Source organism: Colias eurytheme, chromosome 15, assembly GCF_061535395.1.
Source record: "Colias eurytheme isolate Ceu_HAF_F1 chromosome 15, ilColEury1 Martin Lab GWU primary, whole genome shotgun sequence".
Lineage (NCBI taxonomy): Eukaryota > Metazoa > Arthropoda > Insecta > Lepidoptera > Pieridae > Colias > Colias eurytheme.
The window spans coordinates 10,938,946-10,961,279 of record NC_142994.1 but is presented as its reverse complement, the minus strand read 5'-3'; the positions used below and the strand labels follow the sequence as shown (position 1 = coordinate 10,961,279).

General features: G+C 31.0%; 1 protein-coding gene across 1 annotated transcript in view; it reads right to left on the bottom strand.

Moving 5' to 3' along the window:
- Nucleotides 1-22,334, bottom strand: part of LOC149902570 (proton-coupled amino acid transporter-like protein acs) — a 51,806-nt gene that overhangs the window by 7,664 nt on the left and 21,808 nt on the right. The window contains exons 2-3 of the mRNA XM_090110050.1: nt 7,229-7,297; nt 427-543 (exon numbers count right to left, since the gene is read on the bottom strand). Coding sequence (XP_089966176.1) covers nt 427-543; nt 7,229-7,281 — 170 coding nt within the window. The 5' untranslated portion in view covers nt 7,282-7,297. The remainder of the gene's footprint in view (nt 1-426; nt 544-7,228; nt 7,298-22,334) is intronic.

The window sequence follows — 22,334 nt, the reverse complement described above, 5'->3', positions numbered from 1 at the left end:
TAAAGTCACGTGCAGATCTCGTTTATTATTATTAAATCCTGAGCGAGAAAGAGGACTGTTAAGTGGATTCATTTAATCTTTACCTTGTAACGATTTTCTTGTATTGGTTTTGTTTTTATTTGAACGTTCATTAAGTTATTAGAATGTGGAGGGAATTCCCGTGTAGATACTCTAGTGGGTAATCAAGTGGTGTTAATCTTTTCGTGTTAATAAGACCTCTTTTTCGTTATTTTTAAAAGAAATCGAAATTGGGGTTGGCTAATGCGTTTCTGTAAAATGTATGTCTTTCAGAAACTAATTTTTCTGCTAGTGGACAGGCTTTTTAGTATTATATTTAGATAAGACATGTGTATTAATTAGTATAAATGGTATTTTTTAGTAATTATTTGTTATTTGTGTGTGTTATGGTCATAAAAAGTAACTTACGAATTCGGATGTTCAACCCTTCTATGTTCGAAGGGGTTGTAAGCCTTTTCATTGATGACCTCTTTTGACCCCAGGCTCAATGTTGACTGGAAGCCAGGATTTGAAGCGAGGTTGGCACTGAAATAAAATAAGCCATAATTAGATAAAAATAAGGTTTATATTCAAACGCACTTAAAACACATAAAGTTCCCTAATCTATGCCCAAAACCAATAAACCTATTTTTATAGACGTACAATATGTTAACTATGTACATATTATTATACACTATTCAAGGGTAAAATTTCAAAAATACTTTTAATAATAATCTGGAAGTGAAAAAGAAATTTATTTTCGTACAAATAAGAAGAGAAGCTGACAGATAAATCTTAATTATATAAATCTCGTGCCACAATGTTTGTCCTCAATGGACTCCTAAACTACTTAACCGATTATAATAAAATTCGCACACCATGTGCAGTTCGATCCAACTTGAGAGATAGGATAGTTTAAACATGTAGGTACCACGGGCGAAGCCGGGGCGGACCACTAGTGTACCTATATTTGGTAGGAAAAAGTAACTGGAGAGAACGATTCTGGCTAAAAAAAATATACCATAGCTTTAGTATCGTAACTACATTCAGCGTATAACAAACTATTTTCGACTTTTGGGAAAACCTATTTAAAAGGCTTCTTAGAAAATCATTGATAATGTTGGTAGTAGGTAGCTACATTAAAATATTACTGTAACGTTTTGCTCTATTAGGTTACACATAATATGCTACTTTTTCAATCTGTGATTTCACGCAGAAAGAACGAGTCTATAATGAGTTAATATTTTGTAAGTTAAAGCCTGATTTTGTTCCTTTTCAAGTATATTTACAAAATACATCGTAAAATTTAAGGATCAATATTTGCAATATGGAGCATTGCATTTCAAAAAATTAATTAACTTAGCTTAATGAAAGCATAATTGTTTGATGTTTATGCATATGGCAGAGTTTTGTAAGGAAATTATAATTAATATTTATTCAATGAGTGTTTTATTTCCTTGCAAAACTGTTTACTGCTTGAATGCGCAGCTATTTGTATTTTTTAATACGCTTTTTAATAAAAAATCACGTATTCGTTAATTAATGTTTCAAATTAACATTCTAAGAATGTAGATAAGTTTTTTTAATAAAATATGTTAAGTATCCTGTTTGTATAAACGAAGATTAAATTGGCGTGGTTCAAAAAAATCGTTGATTTGTGAACATGAAAATATACAATATATAATTATATATATTGTATATGTAATTTTTAGTACGTGTAGGTATATTTGAATTTGAATTTGAATTTATATCATAATATAGTTCGTAAAAACAGATCATTGACATAATAATCCATAATATTCATAATAATATTATAAATGCGAAGGTAACTCTGTCTGTCTGTCTGATACTCAATCACGCCTTAACTACTGAACCAATTTGCATGAAATTTGGTATAGAGATATTTTGATACCCGAGAAAGGACATAGGATAGGTTTTATCCCGGAAATCCCGCGGGAACGGGAACTATGCGGGTTTTTCTTTGACTGCGCGGGCGATGCCGCGGGTGGAAAGCTAGGTATCTTAAAAAGCAAAAAACACATAAGATTATTTGCTCAATGACAACAAAAACTCATAAGGCTAACTTGTAGTTGGGTCGTAAAGTTTTTGTTAAAATAATGATCATTTAAAAAAATACACCGTCTTAATTCGTAGAAATAATATATTTATCCAACTACTTTTGCCCCGGGGTTTGCGTGCCAATTTGAATGCAAAATTATGTGTTACTAGATTTCCGCCCGCGGCTTCGCCCGCGTTTGCAAAGGAAAACCCGCATAGTTCCCGTTCCCGTGGGATTTCCGGGATAAAAACTATCCTATGTGTTAATCCAAGTTACCCTCTATATGTGTGCTAAATTTCATTGTAATCGGTTCAGTAGTTTTTACGTGAAAGAGTAACAAACATCCATAAATCCATACATCCATACATCCTTACAAACTTTCGCCTTTATAATATGTATATATTAGATTTAAATTCTTGCTACTTTTCGAATTTGGTTTTAAAATTTCCACACAAACTCAACTTGTTTTCAATAATTATTTGTGTAGGTATTTTAGTTTATGATGTGTTTTATTGATTACCTACTTTAAATAAAAAAGATGTTAATTATTTTTTTGGTGATTAGGTCGTTGTCTTTATCAAAGCATTTAAATATTTTTTTTTAAGAAAAGCATTTGATACCTAAACTAAAATTCAATTCATTTTAAATGTACACTCAGTGTTTATGTTTAAAATAATTTCCTTTTGCTAAAATAATATTTCCGTTCATATTTGAATCAAACATCACAATTCACAATATGCACGCGGTTGAAATCGCGGGGCAGAGCTAGCGTGTTATAATATTTTAAATACTAAGTTATTAATAAAGAGCATTAAGACACACTACTATGAATTATATTTGTAGAATTGATAAAATAATATACGAGTATAAAGAGACATAGATATTTTGTTGCCCTATTCTTGATTACTTACCCATATTAAAATAAATAACGATTTTTTTTATTCTTATAAGGCTTTTTTGCATTATCCGGTCTTTATTTTATATACTAATATTATAAATGCGAAAGTAACTCTGTCTGTCTGTCTGTCTGTTACTCAATCACGCCTAAACTACTGAACCAATTTGCATGAAATTTGGTATGGAGATATTTTGATACCCGAGAAAGGACATAGGCTACTTTTTATTGCGAAATATGTACCACGGGCGAAGCCGGGGCGGACCGCTAGTTTTATATAAATCGACATTTTATATCGGATGTCTACAATTACTATTTACTATGATAATAATTATGAATAAATGACAATAATTCCATAATACTTAGTAGTGTTACTTTTTACATGTACATACGTTTAAACTGTTTTGTTTAATGTTATATTGTATTTACATATAATAATTAACATAGCAATACCTATACAACTTAAATTCTATCTATTTCCTGAATTGACGTGTTATCTTTAAATTAAAAAAAAAATACCCTAAAATCTCATAGAGAGCACCAACTATTGATGATTTTGGTATTCAGAATGAAATTCGGTGCAGTTGTTTTTGGGCTATCGTGAACAGACAGATATATTTAATAATGTTGCAGTTGTAGGTTAATTTATATTCGCCCTGAATTACAAAAACCATAAAAGATATATACATAAAATAATATGAAACTAAAAGTGTTTAGAATACAAAGAATCGTCACACAAAGCTCTCAATTTACAAATGAAACAATTGAACGACTAGTAAGTTAGAACTATATTGCATTTTATAATAAAATATTGAACTCAATAGTTCGACATAAGCTTTTGAAATAATTAATAAACGTATATTCACATCTTGTAGACTGAAACCGAATGGTAAATCCAAAAGCATACCTAGACGTTGAAATATTATAAACTAGTTTTCCGCCCGCGGCTTCGCCCGCGTTTTCAGAGAAAAACCCGTTCCCGTAGGATTTCCGGGATAAAACCTATCCTATGTCCTTTCTCGGGTATCAAAATATATCTATACCAAATTTCATGCAAATTGGTTCAGTAGTTCAGGCGTGATTGAGTAACAGACAGACAGACAGAGTTACTTTCGCATTTATAATATTAGTATGGATTAAAATTATAAATGTTATAAATGTCTCTTGTAAGTACAAAGCGGATTTATAAAAACAAATTAGTTTTGTTAAAGTTATTTATTATGTCGCTCTAGGTATAACTACGTATTCTTGTTATAAACACACTCATTTTGCATTTAATATTGATTTTGCTTCCCGATAAGATCAGTATATTATACCAAAGCATGATACAACGTCTTACATCATGTATGTAAATAAATTATAAACTCCGTACAACATAGAGACAGACTAATGGTTTATCTATACTAATATTATAAAGCTGAAGAGTTTGTTTGTTTGTTTGTTTGATCGCGCTAATCTCGGGAACTACTGGTCCGATTTGAAAAATTCTTTCGGTGTTAGATAGCCCTTTTATCGAGGAAGGCTATAGAGTATAGGCTATATATCATCTCGCTAAGAACAACAGGAGCGGAGCACTGCGGGTAAAACCGCAGAGCACAGCTAATTATCTATATGGGTGATTATACAAAAATGGGGTAACTTTTGAGGATATTTTGTTTACTATATTTTTTATATCAGATTGTTACAAATTAGGGTGTATATGATAGCTAATCTAATGAATATATTGTTCCAAATCGGGCCAGCCAGTTTTTTAAGTAGATTGTGAGATATTTTAAATTTTCTGAAATTGGCCTCCAGGGGACTGACGAGGCTAACATGGTACTGATAAAAAACACAATTTTGTAATATTCTTAAAGAAATTGAATGAAAATTACTACAAATCTCTCAGTTTTAATAATGGCACATGTCTTTTAAGTATTAAAATCACTTAGTTACGTTTAAAAATGATAATTAATAATATGTGATACTGGGAAAAAACAATGTCTCAAGTTTCAAAACAGCCTTCTGACATTTAACGCTACGTGAATATTCTTACTCTCTTACTTAACTTTTTCTACTTTGACTTAGTTTTACTTGATATTTCAAGTAATTCACAAACAATAGAAACAAAAAAACGGCCAAGTGCGAGTTGGAGTCCTAAAAAACCTATTTTTTATTATGTTTGTAACTAAAAATTTACAGTTTTAGCAATTTTTCCTTATCTGTGTTATAAAGACGTTGCTATTTACCAAGTAGAAGTAAACTATATAGCAGTTTATAGTAGACTGTATACACTGCAAGCATCCTGTGTTTTTTTTTATTCCCTTGCGAATATTTAATTTTGCGGAAATTTGCAGTATTAACGGATGTAGGTATCTTTTGATTGCGTTGCGTTATAAGTTTGATTTTTTTACAGCCCCAAGGGTTCTTAATCTTGAGTATCCAATATAAATTTCAGATTGATACCTCCACGCGTTCCAAAAAAAACGTCTTCACAGACAAACGGACAACAAAGTGATCCTATAAGGGTTCTGTTTTTTCCTTTTGAGGTTCGGAGCCCTAAAAATCTACCAATATTTATGTTAAAAGTACTAATTATAGTAAAATTAAAAACCAAAGTCTCGAATGAAAGTCTCATCTGAGTTTTCATAAGAGCCCCTTGACATTTTTATAATGTTATTAAGTATATTAATTAACTTTTATGTTATTTTGAGGTAATTTAACTTCACAGTAATATACGTATACGTATTTATCTGATAAATATAAAAAGCTATGCCCTGAAAGCATCAAAATCAATAATTAAAATAAAATAAGATCTTTTTTAATAAAATTATTAGTAGTTTGTTTCAATAGCTCTTTTCTTTGCTACTCTTTCTTAAATGTTTCTTCCCTAGTCAAATTCAGGTTCTTTTAGCGTGGCGCATGATGTTTTAAACTGAAATATAAAATAGAAATGCTTATACCAATAGCAATCAAGATAAAAGTTCTCAAAAACGACAGAATCATCAGTAGGTACTATGGGGTCGCGTCAGTCCTCTGGCACGATATCTGACAAAGGACTGATGCCAGCGGATTGATGAAAAGGGACTTAATATGAGGTTATAATCACAAATTATGTTTTTTTGCCTAATTTCTAATATCAACAAACTATATTTTTACAAATCATAGTTAACCATTTATAAATGAAAATAAAAATCGAATTAACAATAAAATAACGACTCACCATAGGACTGAAATGTTGACTGGCGCAGCAAGATTTTAGAGGACAAACACAACCCTAGCGCTGGTACAGTTATGACGGCCGTCAAAATATGCGGTGCACAAGTAACTTCATTACCAACATTAATACTTAGACAGGGATTTGACCTCGACTTGGTGATATTTAGCGAGAATTTCGAATTTAAAAAACACACAACGGACTGACTAGTGAAAACGATGACAAAGTTTAATTTTATTTTTTAAATAAAATGGAAAACATTGCGTTATGAAATTTGTAGTATATAATACTATGTACATCAAAGATTGTAGTGTTTTTGTAAGTTTTCTTAAATCGATGATAATGTTTAAACGATAGTCACTTGATTGTTGGTTTTCGGAGTTGTGACATGCCAAAGTACTGACATTTGAGGTATTAATTTATTTTTTTTATTCATTTGTATTTTAAATAAAGAAGTGAAATTGAGTGACCAAATAAAGGACGCTTCATTGTTTTAAAATAGATTGTTATTTGAATAAAATATAATAAGACTTTGTTTAAATTGGCTGATGACATCGAGTTACCCCATTTTTGTATAATCACCCATATATAGTCAGTTATTGTTACCACTGCAGGGATGAAGACTGTAATAGTAGTAGACTGTAGAGTAGAGAATACAATTATGTATACCGTGACATTTTTAAATAATCTAATTAATAGGCAGACATAAATTTATAGAAGTACCAAGTATGTACATAACAAGAAAACGAACATACAATGAACAACAAACACAATCCCTTTGAATGTTTCTAGCGACATCATTTGGCTCATTAAAATAATTTAACATTTATTCAGTGTACTTTTAATGTCAAATTATATATATTTAATCTATGTAAGAAAGAGAGAACAAGGTTCTGCAGGAATCAATATAGGAAGGTTCATTTACAATAACGACGAATGATGATCTGACTACTCCAAATTGTGTAAAATTTAGAAAGGAAATAAACTATTTTTATTTTTTATTTTTTTTTTATGATCGATTAATATTTAATACATTATCTAATTGTTATTTTATTATTATAAAGAAAATAAAATATCTTACGTGGAATTGAAGTTTTCCAAAACTATGGTGCCTTTCTTCTCGCCGTGACCCATTTTGGTGGTTTCTTTTCTGTAACAAAAAATATTTCTGTATTTTCTTATGTTTGACTCTACCTAAATTATATACATATTTTAAATTATAGAATTAACGTATTTTAAAACGCGATCTAAATTATTTTATTTACCGTACAAAATACGGCAGAATTTTAATTAACTGCATTTGTATGAAATATTTGTTTGAAAATCAGAAGATCTCCATGACTCAAATAATGAATAATGAAAAATATCGTTGACACAACACTAATTATGAGTAATAACATTTTATACAGGGTGTCACAAATGTAGTGTACCTAATTTCAAATGTATAATTTTTCATAGACTTATTAAGTAATAGATATAAGAAGACTGATTCATTGAGCAGAGTACACAGCGTACCGTGTACTATGTATAATGTATATACCATAGGTGGAACACCCTGTATGTTTCAAATTGTTTTTGGATCCTCTCTATTACCTATTGTCACAAACTATATAAGTCCCGTGTATATCAGGGGTATAAGAAAACGTGTTGCACATAATAATTTTTAAAATGTCTATTTCTTTCCGGACGTGTGATTAGCGTCATGTCTTCTATTGATCGATATTATTTGTCTCCATTGGGAATCGAACTCAGAATCATTCGAATAAATAATAACGTTTACGTATCACTTATAGTTCCTACTACAGACATTGATTGGCATTTTATGAAATTTGTGTATTAGAGAAATTTTGGATGACGGGGTAAATGCAGTAACGTTAAATGAATACGTAACTATTGCTTGATTATACAAATATATAAAATTCTCGTGTCACAATGTTAGTCTGCATACTCCTCCGAAACGGGTGGACCGATTCTCATGAAATTTTCTGTGCATATCGGGTAAGTCTGAGAATCGGCCAACATCTATTTTTCATATGTACCACGGGCGAAGCCTGGGCGGGCCGCTAGTACAAATATAATATTGTTATCAAACCCGTTAATTTTCATACGATGCCTTCACGATGCTCACAATAAAACGATGCTCTGAAGTGGTATTCACAATTTTCCGAATTACCCGACATCCAGAATTCCTCGAATGCACTATACAAGTAAATACAAACTGAGACATTATTTTCAGCTATTACTCTATAAATAATGCATCAATCAAACCATGAAACAAAAAAGAGGAACTTATTTTTATTTTTTATTTTCTTAAACTCAAACATTGTAATTGCGTGAGAATGTCGTAGTATTTATGTCGAAACCTGCGGCACCCTGAGGTCAAGATAATTTTACGCGTTTGGTCTTAAGTTCAGATATAAGAGGTCACACGGTAGCAATATTATATTAAAGTGGCTAGATGGTATTTAAATAAAAATCTTTTTTTGTACATATTGAAATGATACCTATATTTTATGTATGATTTTATATATTTAGTAAACATTTTTCTGTATTATACATGGAATAAAATTAATAAAACGACCATTCGAAATTATCAAGCCATTAGATACGTATTATGTTAATTCTTATGATTCCTTTGTAAGTGCTATTAATGTTTTAAAAATAGGCATGATTTTAATCATAACTAATAACTACTAGTTCATATTTCTGCAACCATTATGTTTGTTATAATCAAAACTTTGTCACATCTAGCAACTCTACATCCACGCTCGTCTTGAAAATATAATGATGTGAAGATTGATTGCCATTTTTGGTCTCTCTGAGTCAAGTTTTTGCGTCCAACCGGTCTGCACTCGCAGACAAGGTGAATGTATTGGGCCAACTATGTTTTTATTATCTGCCAAATATTACTCATCTAGTTTAGTAATATTATTGTATGTTTGTATTCTATCAGTGGTAGTAATAATAAGATGAATGAAGTCGGTTTTATTCTTAAGAGGGGGCATAAAGCAAAATAACCAATCTTCTGGTTACCTATCTTAATCTCGAATTTTAATATTCCGAATATCATAATCCAGAAAACGTTTGGACATTTTTTCATAACCCCGAATTTTAAAATTTCGAAGTTTTGTTTGCCATATAATCGCAACTCCGAATTTCATTTGCCTATTTCTTTATTTGTACGACGTTTTACAATCCAGACGAATGAGTTCCAGACATACGAAATCTAAATGCACAAAATCCAGATGACCGTAATCCATATGCACGAAAGCCAGATTTTTAAAACACAAATTTTTGAAATACAGTTAATTGATATCCAGACAAACAATGTCCAGATTTTTTAAATTAAAATAAACGATATCCAGCAAAACGAAATCCTTCCAGGGGGTCGCAGCACGAACCTAACCTAACCTACTGAATAGATTTTAACACTTTAACCTTTCTGTAATGGGCAAGTAAAACAATAGCGAGTCGGTTCTGGCACTCGCCGGCCGCTGCCGCGGCACGCTCGCTTCGCTCGCTCGGCTCGTGCATGGGGGGTCACAGTTCAAACCTAACCTAACCTACTGAGTCGAATTTGACACTTAAACCTTTCTGTAATAGGCAAGTAAAACAAAAGCGAGTCGGTTCTGGCACTCGCCGGCCGCTACCGCGGCACGCTCGCTTCGCTCGCTCGGCTCGTGCATGGGGGTTCACAGTTCAAACCTAACCTAACCTACTGAGTCGAATTTGTTACTTAAACCTTTCTGTAATAGGCAAGTAAAACAATAGCGAGTCAGTTCTAGCGTGGGGGTCGTAGTTCAAACCTAACCTACTGAGTCGACTTTGACACTAAAACCGGTCTGTAATGGACAAGTAAAACAATAAATTTACTTACTGACGATGTTTATTTTCAGTCGATAGTAAAGGTATAATCACGATTGTATGGAAATCAAATAAAAAGATTATGAAAATCTGGCAATAGTTTATCTGTTATACGATTATATGGGAACCAAATAAAAAGATTATGAAAATTTGGCAATAGTTTATTTGGAAAATGGTACGATGGGAAACAAAAAAAAGTATTCTGAGAATCTGGTATAATGAGATCTGTATTATGAGAATACGGGAAACAAAAAAATACTTTTTAAAAATCTGGTTTTGGTGCATCTGGAAATTGATTCATCTGGGAAATTAAAAAAGGAATTTTAAAAATTTGTCATTCATTACATCTGTCTTTTAAAAGTTCTAACAACCGTTTTCGGGGTTTTAAAATTCGGGTAATAGAAATTCGAGTTTTTAATAGGTTACCCAATCTTCTATTAGATGATACGTGTAATATTCAAGACCAAATCTAAAAAATAAAATATATATCAAACTAGATGATATGTTCAACGATTCTGTTTAATCAAAAACATAAAATATTAAAATTGACTCGATAAAAAAAAATCACCAAGTTAGCTCTAATTTTCACAGTTTTACGTTTTCTACTTGACATGGTAATACTTATTATGATTTTTTTTTTCATAAAAAATTATATTAAAACATTTGCAAGATATTTGTCAGAGAATTTTGTGTAATTACTTTTAGTTTTTGTTTTATCTGCGATAAACCACTTTTGGCGCTCTTTTTTTCTCGAGATAAACGTTTGGTTTTGTCACGATAAATGCCCCCTCTTAAGTTGTAAGTGATGTTTATTAACAACTTTAAATATTTACAATAGCTTCGCTATATGCTCTGATATACGTTCTTACTTGTTAGAAGATACTGCTTTCCCTTTAAATGTTCATGAACAAAAATATATATAGATAAATAATATTATTATATTCAAAGGGGTCTTGCCTTTCTTGGATATGTTATTTTTTTTGTAAAATACACTATACAGTGAACAATGATACGTTTTAACAATTAAAATATACATAAAAAACGTCGTAAAATTCATAATACATATTAAAAATGCGTTATTTATTAAAATACCATTTTCCACTTGTCAGGAGAACGATGCCGCAAGTTCTTATTATCAAAAATGCGTAATTTATGAAAATAAAATTTTCTACCTATCAGGAGTAGAAACAACTTAACTTTAGTTTTACACAGATCCCATAGTTTTACAATATTCCGCAGCCTTTTCCAACTTCCTGAATACATTTCAAAGGCTAACTTATCAAACAGTTTCGTTACACTTTTTGAATATTCATAAGACGATATCGTTTTGGACTTTCAGCTTTATAGCGCTTATAAACCTTTTAATTACTGTCTGCGAGAAATAACGTCGTTAAAAATTAGTGCTTTACCTCGTTAAATTGACAATTAGCTGAATTCCTCTATAAAGAATTTTTAAGGAACTACTGAATGAAGATTTATATTGCTAATTGAGTTAAATTTAAATCATTAATCCATACTAATATTATAAATGCGAAAGTAACTCTGTCTGTCTGTCTGTTACTCAATCACGCCTAATCTGGCGAATACTACTGAACTGAATTTTCATGAAATTTGGTATGGAGATATTTTGATACCCGAGAAAGGACATAGGCTACTTTTTATCCCGGGAAAATGACGCAATCCCGGAAATCCCACGGGAACGGAACTACGCGGGTTTTTCTTTGACTGCGCGGGCGAAGCCGCGGGCGGAAACCTAGTTAAATATATATAATTAGGTATGTATAAAGTTCATTCTTATCATTTCTATACATAATTATAATATACTAGCGGTCCGCCCCGGCTTCGCCCGTGGTACATGTTTACGTTTTCTCTACATAAGAACCATCCTCGTACTTCAAGGAATATAATAAAAAAAGAATGATCGAAATCGGTTCAGCCGTTCTCGAGTTATGCGCTTACCAACACATTTTGCGATTCATTTTTATATATAAGATATAACAATGAATCCCCTTTTTCCCTTGGTCACTGCATCACGCGTTGACGGCTGCACCGTTTTCGAAAATTTTTATTTTTTTTGTGTCCGTTATCACCAAGAGAAAGATCTTATGATAGAAATAAACGATAATGAAGTAAAAAACTTAGCGACTATCTTGATTTTTGGTGTTTAACAGTTTGCGTAAGGCAACGTCTGTCGGGTCAGTTAGTATATTTATGGTTTTACTCTTATAATCTTATTTGTATACATAATTCAATCATATTTGGCGACATTCAAGGTGTGTCGGGTCGTCCTTTGTGGCTATATGACCTAGAGCTTAGACAATCGGTTTAGATTACAGCACCCACGCTATTCTAACAAATGATCCGTTATATTTCATTAATGAAAGCGTTTAAGTGATACAACAAATAAATCTGTTTCATTCAATCAATATAATATCTGATTGAAGGTTAGAATGTTAATAAAATATATGGATTATTAATATCGTTTATAAAGTTTACATTTGCAAAAATTATATTTTAAGTAGAGATTTAACCGATAAACAATAAAACGTTATGAACTATTCCAATAAAAAAGTGTTTACTGATTTCCTTTTAATCACCATAATAATATGTCTTAAATCTCATGCCATGTTTTTTTTATCTCCACTGTTGAATCAAGGCCATAGTCACAGAATACTATAGTGTTTAATCGCACCAATAACAATAGAAGGCTTTCAAAAACATATGTCTTATCTATTAAACAATGAAAAATTGATAGGTAAATAATTATATGTTACTAGCTTTCCACCCGCGGCTTCGCCCGCGTTTTCAAAGAAAAACCCGTTCCCGTAGGATTTCCGGGATAAAACCTATCCTATGTCCTTTCTCGGGTATCAAAATATCTCCATATCAAATTTCATGCAAATTGGTTCAGTAGTTTAGGCGTGATTGAGTAACAGACAGACAGACAGAGTTACTTTCGCATTTATAATATTAGTATGGATGTCAATCTCGGAAAATCGGTGCATTATGGCCTATTAATGACATTTTTGTAACGGTACCTTAATAATGTAGGTATAACATGTGTAGGTCATGCACCACACTTTTATAAAATGTTCACGTATCTTTAAATAATTTCACGTTCTTGGAACAAATGCATGTTGGTATTTAGTAAATCGTGAGTATATCTAAACGAAGTACTGTTAAGATAAAAACTTTGTTAAAAATTAAAATTATCACATAACTTTTCATATCTCGAAATATTTTTAAACCACAAAATATATTGCATGCATTTTTAAGATTCATACATTATTACTAACAAAACAAGATGTTCTAACTATACATAAAGTATATACTATAAAATATATATACTATAAAAAATTAAGGTCGTTAGTACACGTAGGTATTGTGGGAACAATGTCAGTATCATTGTTATGAAACTGTGACATTCAATAGCCTTGATGGCTCGTATAAAATTTTGTACCGTACAAAATTAGATATGTGTATTGTGTACATATTATAGCAAATAGAAAATAGTAAAATAAGTAAACATAAAGTATTTGTATATACATACTAGCTGTGCCCCGCGGTTTTACCCGCATTGCTCCGCTCCTGTTGCCGTTGGTCTTAAGGTGATGATTTATAGCCTATAACCTTCCTCTATAAATGGGCTATCTTACACCGAAATAATATTTAAATCAAACTAGTGGTTCTTGAGATTAGCGCGTTCAAACAAACAAGCAAACTGTTCAGCGTTATAATATTAGTGTAGATTATAGTTTCATAAGTTAGGGTTTCAGAAATTCTTGCATAAAATTTGAGTTTCAGCTATAATAATTTGATGAAAAAATTACAGAGGATCGTTTTAATCTAATGAAATATTCCTACATCTATACAAATATTATAAAGAGGAAAGGTTTGATTTTTTGTTTGTTTGTTTGTTTGTATGAATTGAATAGGCTCCGAAACTACTTGGCAGATTTGAAAAATTCTTTCACTGTTGGAAAGCTACATCATTTCTGAGTGACATAGGCTAGGTTTTATCCCGGAAATCCCACGGGAACGGGAACTATGCGGGTTTTTTTTGAAAACGCGGGCGAAGCCGCAGGCGGAAAGCTAGTAATATATATTTTGAGTTTGAGTTTGGGACAGTTATTAATTCTACCAGTATTTCGATGTATGGTATGTAGGTGGTTTCTAAGAAATTATCTTAAATCTCGAACAATAATAGAATTGGTTATTCTAGGTCTAAGGTTATCTGGCTAAAATCCAGTCACCTACAATACTTGGCTCATTACTGTATAATATATTGCGATATAAACAGTTACGGTTGAATTGATCCGCGCAAAAAATGCTCTAGATATTGAGTATCCGTTATGTATTTATTACTTTCTTATTACATTAACAATAAGGTTCAAAATCACTGTATTTTTGAGGTCAGTTGACTTATTTTCGTGGTGAATTGATCTGTCATTATGTATAAGTTATTATTCATTGCAAATCATATTGTAACAGTTATGAATAGTGTCCCGTTTTGTACGTTCAAATTATGTATTCTCGTATTTCTTAATCTTCAAATGGAAGCAAACAATATCAGTTATGGCTACGAAATTCTACTATCACTTTAATAGGCTCTGTTATTATCGTATTTTCAATATATTATGTAGGTACTGCAACTGTAAGTATTCTTCCTATTCTATACAATTAGAAATCCCTACTAATATTATAAATGCGAAAGTAATTATGTCTGTCTGTTACACTTTCCCGCTTAAACCTCCCAACCGATTTTGATGATATTTGGCACAGACAATCTTTAGACCCTGGAAAAGAACATAGGCTACCTTTGATTGCGAAAAAATACCACGCGGGCGAAGCCGCGGGCGGAAGCTAGTTTGGTATAATTCCAAGCCCAAAAAATTTCCTGGAAGTTGGAAAGACTGTACAACTTACCAGTATATTATAATACTCCATAATTATTTTCGTTTTCGATTTCACCCTCGATAAATTATTTTATATTAGGTATCTACAACATGAAAACATGACTTTAATACTGACTATAATTACAAAACTACAATTATTAATCTATTTTACAGTTCTAGTACTAAATAGTAATCAAATAGTGGTTAACTATCAAGCCGATTATAGGATAATTGAGATTTTCACAGAATTAACCCGAGGTCAGTGTAACGTGATACAACTTAATGATAAATCATTAAAACATGGTTTGCCTTGACTGATTTATTTGTGTACCTAAACTAAGAAATATTCAATGATAAATACATTGAAGTGAAAAAGCTAAAATACCTGTGTAAATTGTATTTTTGCCTGAAGAGCTTATTTAGATACATTTTGACGAAGATCTTTACTTCAAAATACTTGCCCTAAAAATAAAACAACATAGCATGTCGGTAGTTGAACTTCCTTCTAAAAAATAGATTTGAATATCCTCCTAAATAATAGGTACACTAATCATATTATGTTATCAACGCGTCAAAATAAGATTATTGTCTTAATAACAATCAATTTACACCATGCAGTTTACAACAATTTGAAATATGCGAAGGAAACGTAATTGAGAGGAAACCAGTCAATCTAGAGGAATCCGGTAGAACATACCTCTCTATATGGAGCAGGCTTGACATAGAAAGCTGATAAATTGAATGGGTAACATCAACATTGCACTTTGTTGATAGATATCAAGGTTTTAATTTTGTGGTAACTTTATGAAGCGCCACTAAAGGACTTCCAAAACTATTTGTATGAAGAAATTGTTAGAATGTCTACGATAAATAAGGTTATCGGTTTAGATTATTATTGTTAGGTTAGGTTGATTATTTATTTATGAAAATGTTGCATACGGTTTTTAAATATCAATGCTATACAATATTTTATAGTTGCATGCAAATGTAGAGATCAGATGATAAATTGATTAATTGCTATACCATTTTGTAAAGACAACTTTAGATTAATTAAAGAAAACCAATACAGCCATTTTGAAATTTAAAAACTTTAACATTGATGGTGTCAACGGATGGTGTAATATCCGAGGATTGAGTTGAATAACTTTGTGTATCGGAAATTGATCATAATTAAGAATTCTTCCTACATTTTACTTTACTTTTGATAACATGAATGAAAATCGAGTAAAATTCGATTGCAATAAGCATAGTTTAAGATTAGATCGGCGGAATCTGTGAAGCTAATCAAATATCTTTAGAAATATTAAAACAACTATTTTGTAATGAAGCTGTAGTATGCATGTAAATAGAATATAAATCGTAATATATCATTTTGAACTGGATACAAGTCGTACCATTATATTTCTATCAACACACTTCAGAGTACCTATCTACCTAGTACCTACACATATGCAATTTCTTCTGAGCCAAAATACACATACAAAATTTCGTTAAGATGTGTTAAATATTAAGTACGACACAAAATTGTCAGATAATTGCAACATACGGTTTGCCTTTTACATTTGCACAGTACTATTATTGCAATGTTGTATATTGCCAATAATTTCTCAAATGCCCGTGCTGTGTGTATTATTATCATTAATAATAATAAATCATTGAATACAATGTTGTATTTAGGTTTATATCTGAAATTTAAATTAAAAGCAAGCTTTACGATTATGATTAACTAGCTAACCGCCCACGACTTCGCCCGCGTTTTCAAAGAAAAACCCGCATAGTTCCCGTTCCCGTGGGATTTCTGGGATAAAACCTATCCTATGTGTTAATCCAAGTTACCTAAGTATAGTAATTAGTAAGTTCTATATGTGTGCTAAATTACATGTAAATGAATCCGTTTAGTAGATAGTATTTGCGTGAAAGAGTAACAAACATACACACATACACATACATCCATCCTCACAAACTTTCTTATTTATAATATTAGTAGGAAGTAGGACTTATGTGCAGGAGCAGTGAGATTTAGAAACTGATTATTGATTAGTTTTAACGAACGAAAATATAGGGATGAGTAATATTTTTCTTCACAATATTTATTAATACTCAGATTATTTCCGTTTATTATACTTATTTGTTTATAGAATTCCTCCTGTATAGTCGTACCTACTTGAATCATCATTAAAAATTGCAAGACCTTGCTTAAATATCATGCTTCAATAATAATGAATCAATCATGTTTTTTCTTAATTCTTTTTTAATATATCATAACTATGGAAGTGGTCTTGGTTGTATTCGCAAAAAATGAGATAATAAGGTAAGTAAGCCAATCATGAAGGTAATCACGATTGAGATTGGCGAGGAGATATAAAGAAACAAGATAGATTTTCAAAACTTTCAGTTTTATTAAAGGATTTTTTTGTACAATAGGGAAGCGCTTGAACACGATCAGGCCTAATTGTAAGCTCAGACTGATATCTAGTATATTAAGCTTATTTATAAGCTGTTATTGTTTAATTACTAGGGACTTTGTATACTACTACTTATCATATATAAGCTGTTATTCCAAAATAAACATCAGACAGATGTTTTTTTCTGGTTCTAAATATAGAAATATTCATTCTAAAATATAATTCTAATATTTTATGCTATTATAAATTCGTCTCTTATGACAAGGTCAATGAATCCGGTTATATTTTAAACGTTTGTTTGTAAATAGTGAGTAGGTAAGTTTTCGTGTTATAAATTATTTTTTATTAAAAAACTATTACATTTAACTAAAATATAACATCAAAGTTTAAAACAATAATAATATCTAAAGTCTATCTCTAAGATAAGCTAAAGTCCAAGGTGAAGGTTTTAAAAATATAAGTCGTAATCCAAGAGACACATTCAGGTCAGAAAACTGCTCTTGTACCACATAAACACAATACAGGCCATAAAACACTAAAGTAGTACTTGAATACAAAATGCTGTAGAATTATATGGAGGTATCATTATAGAGCGTACTTTAAAACATAAAATCGTGACTAGACTACAATAAATGATCATATATCAAAGCTTGGTTGACATGTAAATTATTTGCACAAAAGCATTAAGAACAAAGATTTCTGAGCAAATATTGTCTCTAAAATAGTAGACAATAAAACGTTTATTAATCGTTAACATTATGTTTTACAATTATTGTAAACGAAAAGGTTGATATGACCTGACAAAAAACATTCATTAGATAAAACCTTGTAACAACGTAAAATATCAAAATAAAATATATTAAAAAATTTCGAGATTTTGAATCATAATATAATATAGTCATTTTGATATTGTATTTAATTTTTCTCCTGTTTATGGAAGGGAAATTTATATGAAGTTAAGTATGATCTAAACATACAAATTTGAGAGTTTGTACATCAATTAATCTATTAAAATAAACTTAGTAACACACAATGCAATATAAAACAAAAAGCAATTTAACATTTACACTTTTCAGTGACGTTACATAACATAATAACGTACTAACCGGCAAAATTAAATGGTAATATAGCATTTGCTTAAATACGTTACAGCGAATGGCATTTACCCGACAGGCTGTATAATAACTAGTTCCCACGACAAATTGTTCGTAGCTTCCAAGAATACTTTGAATTATTACTCTATTATAATCCGGAAGATTTGTAAATGGTATTGTAAACAAGATTTTTAAGATCCTGTTGGTTATATGTCATGGATACTTCTATTGTGTATTAAAAGTAGTGTATTATTGATTTCTGCAGCTTCCGTGATACGATATTTAATGAATATTAGTCGTTTTTATATATAAAAATAGTTTAAAGATATCATAGAGTACCAAATACAGGTACTATAAACCACTGAACCGGTCCATTTAAAATTTAGATAGATTGACTAGTTATTGCGAAAGGATAGAGCCAATTTTTTGGCAAAAAAATAGATGTATTCACAAGAGCGTAGCCGCGGGCGCAAAGTTACGAATTAAATTAAATATATTTTTACTGCATAAAAATGACTGCCTGTTATAATTAAGTAATGCGGGAGAACGATGTTTATATAAGAAAAATATTTGTTATCTATCATAAATAAACCATAAAATCTCCTATTTAGATATGTCTAAAGCACCAACGCAAATCCATCTATCAATGAATTAATGCAACTCTTTTTTTATACATAAATCAGCATTTCTTGCGTTTCTAGTTTATTTTGTAAATAAAATGTAGGCCAGCTTGAAGGATAATGCTCGGCCTTGACTTTTTGTACACATCTGAGAAAACTAGTTCCTATAAATCGAACTCAATACAAAGAAGATACTGGCTTATACAGGATGCTTTTGAATGGAAAATTTACGTTCAGTAGATCCTTTTGGATTTGTGTTAAAGGGTATGATTTTATTAAAGTAAGGATAAATAATAGAGCGATATTTTTTTTGTTAAACTCACCATTTTTATATATAGAGTTGAGGTGTTAGGAAAAATGTAAGAGGATCTATTATGTCATAATAATCCTGAATCACTATTCACTACATAATATAGAATAAAATAGCTGTCGCCTTCTGTCCGTCTCTATGTATGTTTAGTTCTTTAAAACTTAATTCGAAACGGATTTTGATGAGGTTTTTTAATAGATAGAGTAGTTATTGAGAAAGATTTTAGTATTAATTTGTTAATTTTTTTTACGAAGCGGGCGAAGCTGCGCGTGGAAAGCTAGTTAATATTATAAATGTATGTGTTTCGTTTCTTTATTTCGTTTATGACGCAATGGAGCCATTTTATGACTTGCTTTTTTTCTGAACATAGTTAGATAGATATACATAGGTATGCGACTTTTCTACGCAGCGAAACAATTCCTATAGGAATATATCCTTTGACGAAACGTGCGAAACAGCTGACGCGATGCTACTTGACCATTTCTCAACAAAGCTTAATTCCAAAATTATCGTTTATAGAATAATATAATTAATATTATCTTTATGTAACATAAGTTTCTAATTAAATTTCGCAACCACGTGGCTCTCGCGGTTACCAGTCATTAATTAAGCTGAAGCTCTATGATTGCTCCTATTATGGATACTTACAGGATAATATTATAAGCTTATTAAAATCCTATTTTTGACGGAAAATATTTTGGCTAATAATATGAGTGAAAAATCTTATACTAAGAACTTTATTTTTAATTTTGTTTACGTTGTTATCTACCAAATAACTTTTTATGATTGTGTTAAGAAAACAATGTCGGTCAAGACAAATTGATTCGAACTTAAGATTTCTAAAGAAATCATCATGAGAAAAATAAAATGGTTTAAATTCGTTGTCTTTTTACTTGTATTCCACACATGTTTGTCTAGCCTTTTAATCCACACTAATATTATAAATGCGAAAGTAACTCTGTCTGTCTGTCTGTTACTCAATCACGCCTAAACTACTGAACCAATTTTCATGAAATTTGGCATGGAGATATTTTGATACCCGAGAAAGGACAAAGGCTACTTTTTATCCCGGGAAAATTAGGTACGCAATCCCGGAAATCCCACGGGAACGGGAACAATGCGGGTTTTTCTTTGACGGCGCGGGCGAAGCCGCGGGCGGAAACCTAGTAGATTAAATAAATTAGCGTTTTAATAGTCGATAAGTCTCATATACCAACAGTTGGCGCTTACTATTATTTCATTATTATACTTTTATATACCAATGGCAAACAAATATTTCTATGAAAAGTACAAAATATGTCGCTGAACAAAGCCGCTAATATATTTAGTTATTATAAAGATCCGTAGCAAATTGTACAAAATGGTTTCCTTTTGTCCTTATTGTCTTTAAGAATGGTCCTTGAATGTCATGAATGATAATAACTTTAATGAAAACCAATTGAAATGGAGAAATTACACTGTTTTCCGTGTTCTTTTAAGAAGATACTTTTACGTTTTATTATATTGTGAAGAAATTACAAATGCGTTGTTTCTTCAACTTTTCTAGTCCTTTTTGAAAATACTTAAGATAAAATATAATTTAAAAAATATGCTAAGCATTTAAAAAAACATATGAAAATTAAGTTTAATTCATAGATATTATTACTTATATATATACAACTAGCTTTCCGCCTGCGGCTTCGCCCGCGTTTTAAAAAAAAAACCCGCATAGTTCCCGTTCCCGTGGGATTTCCGGGATAAAACCTAGCCTATGTCACTCAGAAATGATGTAGCTTTCCAACAGTGAAAGAATTTTTCAAATCTGCCAAGTAGTTTCGGAGCCTATTCAATTCATACAAACAAACAAACAAAAAATCAAACCTTTCCTCTTTATAATATTTGTATAGATATATATTGCTACCTCTCTCAGTATGAAGCCATTTAACGAAATGTACAGAAAAAGTGTTCTTTAGTTTAATTTTATTTAATAAGTATACAGGGTGTCCCACTATTGGTATACTAAGCGCAAAGGGACTTGTAGTTTTGCATACACTGATCACAAAAAATACTTAAACAACAAAATTACGCCAAAAATTTTTTGCTAAATTTTTCTTTAATATTCATGTTTTCCTGTCTAGCTTCGCACCGCCGGCATATTATAACGCTTCGCTTATGTGCGCATTTTGTCTATAAAAACATAATCTTAAACGATAGCTCACGTGCGGGAGGCAAAGTGGGGCGGGTTGCTTGTTAGGGGTGTACACATAGAGTTTTAAGAATTCATCTATTTGAAAAAAACATGGGTCTGGAATTTTATAAGTATTTTTTACGTACTCAGCATATGCAAAACAATAACCTCCTTTGAGCTTCGTATACCGACAGTGGGACACCCTGTATACCATAAGGTTATAAGCACGTAATAATCTAAGGAAATTCAACAATAATTAGGTCTACATACCCCGGACCTAGCTACTGTAAACTCGGTTAAGTAAACACTCAGAAAATCGTTGTTTTATCTATGATTAGTGAACCATAATATTATCGGTCAAATTCTTAGATGACAGTTAAAATGAATGACACATTATATAAGTACCTACTTTAACACGATTAAAACAAGTGTGTAATTATCAAAATTGTTTACATTTAAAATGCCAGATTAATTTCTAACGCTGAAGAAATTCAGGTCATTGCTTGTATAGGTATGTGTCAATTAATTTTTAGTTAGGTTTTTACTTATTAATAACTATTATTTTACTAATTTACCATGAAGTTATAGTAATTGGTTAAGGAAAGGCACTGATTGAAGCTCTTACTTATGTGTATTTGGTATTATAAAAATGATTTTTATTCATTAAAGTTATTGAGCCTTATGATAAAATTAAAGTTTTATCTTCTTTTCCTCTGATTAATAAGCTATATGCACTTGCGTTGTTATAAAATTTATATCAAATCATTTAAAAACAGATGGTAAGGAGAATAAAAATGTAGGTTATCCTTATTGAAATTTCCTTGCCACGATT